Source organism: Varanus komodoensis, unplaced genomic scaffold, assembly GCF_004798865.1.
Source record: "Varanus komodoensis strain SLA01 unplaced genomic scaffold, ASM479886v1 scaffold1, whole genome shotgun sequence".
NCBI lineage: Eukaryota > Metazoa > Chordata > Lepidosauria > Squamata > Varanidae > Varanus > Varanus komodoensis.
Genome location: NW_025335268.1, coordinates 7,713,842 through 7,719,841, shown reverse-complemented (window position 1 = coordinate 7,719,841; position 6,000 = coordinate 7,713,842). Strand labels below are relative to the sequence as shown.

General features: G+C 39.5%; 1 protein-coding gene across 1 annotated transcript in view; it reads left to right on the top strand.

Annotated features, from left to right (window-relative positions):
* Positions 1–6,000, top strand: part of LIN9 (lin-9 DREAM MuvB core complex component) — a 35,790-nt gene that overhangs the window by 2,126 nt on the left and 27,664 nt on the right. Inside the window, exons 2-4 of the mRNA XM_044436001.1 lie at positions 710–742; positions 1,553–1,647; positions 4,923–5,027. Coding sequence (XP_044291936.1) covers positions 710–742; positions 1,553–1,647; positions 4,923–5,027 — 233 coding nt within the window. The remainder of the gene's footprint in view (positions 1–709; positions 743–1,552; positions 1,648–4,922; positions 5,028–6,000) is intronic.

The following is a 6,000-nucleotide window of genomic DNA, read 5'->3' as shown; positions in this document are numbered from 1 at the left end:
GGGGATTCAGCAGGGTTTGCTCCTGTAGTGTTGAACAATGTTATGACATTACTTCCAAATTGACCTTAATACTGCTATGCTTCTGGTATTTCTACACTTCAAACTTTAACTGGAATGGCTACAATCATCTCAGGTTTGTGAGGAGCTTCTTTTTTTTTCCTGCCCCTTTACTGAATTAAGGAACGGGTTGGAAACTGGTTTAAATATATAAGGCATAGATCCTCAAATGTTTCCTGATTAATGAAAAATGGAGAGCAGAGCAACCCTAAATGTGGCAAGGAGGAACAGAATGGCAGATCTACAGTCTCATCCCCAGCAGTGCCAGCTTTGGGCTAGCCAGGGCAGATGGAATGGGAGGGTGGGTTCACCAAACTTTTCATGGAGTGGATACAACCCCCCATGCCCATAAACACTTATAGTGGTGGTGGGGATTTTCTCTGCCAGTTTCAGGGCTGGAGTACCTAGGAAATGGTGTGGCTTTGGATCCAGCAAATCAAAATCCAGCCGCACCCACATAATGTACACCTACTCTTACAGTGAAGATTCCCATTGAAGGCTTGCAGGGGCCACCAACATGACTTTTTACTTTCTGCAGCCATCAATATTTGGAAGTTAGGATTGTCCTGTAAAATACCAGATGTAAGTCCAACAAAAACTCTTGAGTACACTGTGAGAAATTCTGTCACCTTATTGAGTTCTGTTATTTCAGGTTCATCAGCAAAAGCCTTGGTTAGCTTGAAAGGTAAGACATGCCATTTAAAACTTCTTCAATTGTAGCATTCTTGAAAATGAACACATGATGTAAATGAACATTGAATCCTTAAAGTAAATATATATTAGAATGCTTCAGAAAGATGTCTGAAGGAATCTTAAGAAAAGTTCTACCTTCATAGGCTTCACGATAAGTTTTTAAGATCATCATCATGACTTATTTCCATCCCACTTTCCCTGCAAAGTAAGCCCAAAATGTCTCACAATATCATATAGAGTATAATGTTATCTAATACAATATCGAAGACAACAGTATGAAAAATTATCTAGCAATAAATAGTGTGACAACAAACTTAAAAAAACTTTTAATTCACTAATCTTGAATCAGTTAACAGCAGATTCATAAATATAATCAATAATTGATAAGTATTCATATTTTATATAATGCTGCCATGATTTATGTATAAGAGTATATTAGGAACATTGATTTTATATTTGTAATGGATTTTTAGAAATTCTATGTTTATCTTATTTATTTATTTATCTCACATTTTCCCTGGCAGCTTACCTGATTCTAATTCTTCTCTCCATTTCATCCTCACAACAACCCTGTGCAATAGGTTAGGCTGAGAATCAAAGTCCTAGTCACTCATTGGCCTTCATGGCTAAGTGAACCTGAATTTTAGTCTAACATTTATTTGATTTCTAACCTGCCCCACTAGCCACATGGCTCCCTGGGCGAGCTACAACATGAGTCACTATGTTATACTGGCTCTCTAAGGGAATATTCTGTTTTGATTTTAGAGGACCATATTTATTATTTATAATTTTTCCATAACAGAGGGAAGTTTATCCAATACATGGAATGAAAAATTCAGTTCTTTGCAGAAAACACCAATTTGGAAGGGCAAGAATGCAGGAGCTCCTGTAGAAATGGTAAGAAGTAATTTTTATCTATTTCATTTATTTAGTACATATATATACACCTTGCTTACATCTTGCAACTTTAGGTGTTTTATGCAGGGTTCCAGGTTGGGCTTACATCCAGGCATTGACCAGGACCAGACCTGCTTTTCTTTAGTGTTTTTCATTTGGGGAGGCAGAAACTCTTTTTTTCCTGGCTTCACTGACATACAGACCGTTCTTTCAGAAACATCAGAGAGACTTCAAAGGTTTCACATTTATAATGAAAGCTAAGACAGGAATCCTGTGTACATGTGAGAACAGCATTGTTTAAACTAAATGGCTGTGGCTAAGAGCTAGTGGTTTGCTTAAGATTACCTTGCAAATTCAGGCTGTGATTTTATTTGAATCAAGGTTTTCTAGGTTATACAATTATCCATTACATTGTACTATACCAGTTTATCAGAACATTCATGATAAGCAGCTTTACAGCACCAGCTGTGGAGAACATGTGACCTATCTGCCTCCTTTCTTCATGGAACTAGTAGAATTAAAGGGCTTTCTACAAGTGCTTCCACTATCCTGCTGCCCCTCAGATATTTTTGTCACGAGGTGGTCCTTTCCCTCTTTTCTTTTGTTTATCAAACTCTAGATGAAGCCTTTGAGGTGCAATTATTTTTCTGTAATTTAACAGTATGAACTCTAAATAACTTTCTACTATAGTTGAGAATGAGGCATCTGCCCAAGTAAGAGTTTAAACCAATCTGGAAACTTCTCCTCTGTCCCTTCCTTTCAGGAAAGCTTCTCATACCACCATTCCAGTGGATCTTGCCACTGCAGGGTTACATGATGGCAATGCCAGAAACACTCTAATTGCACAGTGCGCTTCTCCTGTACCCTTCTTACCAGGTCATACTGATCCATGACTTAATAGAGGATCAGGGGTCTGACCTGACATGCATTACTGAGACCTGGGTGGACATGGCTGGGGGAGTTATTCTGTCCCAGCTCTGCTTGCCTTGGATACTCAATACAGCACCAGCATTACCTTGAGAGCCAGGGAGTATGGGTGGCCATTGCTCATCATGATTCCATCTCCCTCTCAAGGCTTCTTGATCATTTGAGTGCAGGTCTGAAGTGTCTTTACCTTCTGTTGGGCAAATGAGACAGATTAGGGATCCTGCTGGTGCACTGCACACCCCCTGCCCAGCAGCCTCCATGCCTAAGCTGGCAGAGGTAGTCTCTGACCTGATGTTAAGGACCTCCAGGATGCTGGTGTGGCTCAGGACTTCATGACAACCATGAGAGCCATGGGCCTGTCTCAACATGTCAGCAGCCCAGTGCATGTGAGATGTCACACTCTAGACCTGATCTTCTCAACTGGACAGGAGGTTGATGATGTGGAAACTGGGGAGCTAAAATCTACCCCTGTCATAATCAGATCAGTTCCTCTTGAGGTTTGAACTAATGGCGCCATTTATTTATTATTTAAAATATTTATATTTTCCCCTCTGCAGGGGTGCAGGACCAATTAAGTTGGTCCACTCGGAGGATGATGGATCCAAGTGGATTCAGGTGGCGCTGGGAGATTTTGGTTTTATTGAATTCTCATAGCTTATATATGATTTTATTGTCATAACAGAGGGAAGTTTATCCAATACATTTCATTCCATGTATTGGATAAAGTTGTGAGTCATGTTGTCTTTTGTATTTGTTTTATGTTTGTAGATTTTAATATGATGTAAGCTGCCCAGAGAGCTAGTGGGGTGGCATACAAATTGAATGAATGAATGAATAAATAAATCTATGACACCTAGCAAACACAGGGAAGGAACTTACCTCTTACTCAGAGGAACAACTCTTGAGGCCATCAAGAAGCTATCAAGCCCCACTCCAACAATTAGCATAAGCTTGGGAAGTTCATCTTTCCCATAAGCCACATGGTTGAGAGATTCTCTCTCTTCCTACTCTCCTTTGCAAGTGTTCTGGACACACAAATTTTGCTGCTGTACGAAAGGTAATGCCTTCTGCCCCCTCCCCTTTTCTGGTAGTATCTCTATGCTAGGTAGGAAGCTCTCTCTCTTTTTAGAAATATAGCGTGAGATTAGGATGTACTGTGAATATTTGCTGTCTGGACCACATGGAGCAAAAGCTTGTGCCTGCTGTATATTTTTATGATGAGTAAACTTTCCTTTTCCTTGGTAAGTGCAGTGTATGTTTGTGTGAATGCAAAACCAGGGCTTGTTCTCGCTGATCATGTGTGTTAAACTCCAGCAAAAGGTCCCAAACCTTTTGAGACAATCTGGAGGGCAAGTGCCTCGTTCTGAGATTTATTGCTTCCCAAGATTGTCTAGCATAACACAGCTCAGGGTATACTAAGCTGAGATGAGATCTTAAAACAACTAAATGTGTAGCCAAATAAGTTGATTTTTAGAGTACCCTCAAGCCAAAGCTTCCTTGATGAAATAGGGGTAGAGGTAAGTAAATCTATGCAGAAGTTTTCCATTGGCACGAAGGCACACTTAAAAGTGCTTTCCTTTGGCTTAATTACATAATTTTTAGTAGTGCTCGGTGGATGCTATCATCATCTAATTGATACACTAGAGAGGAATCTTTCACTGAGAATAAGGAATAAGAAGTAACTAATTTCACTTCCTAATGTTTAGTGTTTTAGGTACAAGAGAACATAAGACCTTTCAAAAGTCACTAGAATCTTAGAAATTGGTGCTACCCTTAAGGTTTTCAGAGTGTCTATAGCTTACAAGTAGAACATATTTCCTGCTATTTAATTTAAAACATATAGCTACATTTTGAAATCTCAAATTTTCTGTCTCTAGCATCTTCAACTAAAGCTTAAGTCTGAGAAGTAGTTGAGAACCAGAATTGCTTTAATCAGCACATTAGACAAACCAATCATGTGATGACAGACCATCATCTACATGGCAGCACTAGTTTAACTCCTCTTACAGCCCAGTCTTTGATTTTGTTAGGCTCAAGCAGAATGACTGAGGGATACCAATAGCTGTTCCAGTGCATCAAGTATAATATTAAAGCCCCACACTGGAAGCAAGCTGTTCAGTTATATTTGAAAACATGCTGTTTTCAGCTAAGACCAAAATCAGTGAAATAAGAGGGGAAGTAAAAGTCTCTAGAGTAATTGTGCTATGTAACTGTACTACGTAGATTAAGGAAGAGGATGTGAAAGGAAACATCTTCTGGCTGCTTATCTTGCATTCGTTGTATTGTAGTAAGGGACATTGTGAAATCTTTCACTATTGAGTCAGCTGTTTGTTTATTTATCTCTCCAGCCCTTCAGAAGTTCAAAAAGAAGTCGTTCATTTTGTGAAGAAGAAGAAAGACAAATGAGTACAAGATCCCCCAAAAGAAATCAGAGAGTTACAATGGTTCCACAGGTGTGTTTATCCATAAACTTGTCATGTTCATTCCGAGATGCCTTTTTCTGAGTTTCCACTTATAATTGTCTGGGCCTATCCTGAGAGCCCAGGATAAGTTACCAACAGCCCAATGAAATGTAGGAAACAAAATGTAAAGTAGTATAAAACATCTTATATATGTCATATCATATATGAGGTGGCTAGATGGAGTCACTGAAGCACTCGGTGTGAGCTTAAGTGGACTCCGGGGAATGGTGGAGGACAGGAAGGCCTGGAGGAATGCTGTCCATGGGGTCGCGATGGGTCGGATGTGACTTTGCAACTAACAACAACAACAGCAACAACAAATAAAATGTATTATATTAAAGACTACGACTTGGATCCAAGCTTTGCTCTTGCTGACAACAGCATTGCCTGAACAGCATTTCAGCACATTCCTGCCAATGGAATTGGGGAAGCAAAGTTCGTTGATTCTTCCTTCAGCCATTACTACTCTTCTGAAAGCTATTCCATGGTATTTAAAACCTTCTGAAATGCAAAGGAAAGGAGGCTGAAGGGGGAGGAAAGAAAAAAAAGCAAGAAAAATCTTTCTGCTTCTGCAACAGGACTTCTTTCATTAGATAAAGTTTTCCCACTCCAGTAAAATATCCAATTTGCTCCATGTTGATGTTGTTGCATAGTATTCATTTAATGTGAAAAGCTCAAATACTTCTGGAGGAGGCCAGGTTCAGACATAATAGAAAACCATGATTTCCCACCATCTGAACAATGTGTGCAAAGGCTTGGGCTCACATCTTCCTCCTCCGCTCCTCCTCTTTCACACATCAGACTGAGAGATCAGGCTTCTGATGCTAGTTTTTAAGCTAACCACAATTTATCATAGTGTCTAAATCCAGAAAAACGTGTTTTGTTTAAACTCACTGGTTGGTTGGTGAAAACCAGCCTGAATCTGAAAGAGTGGTTTGATTATTATTTTTCTCACTTATCGGAG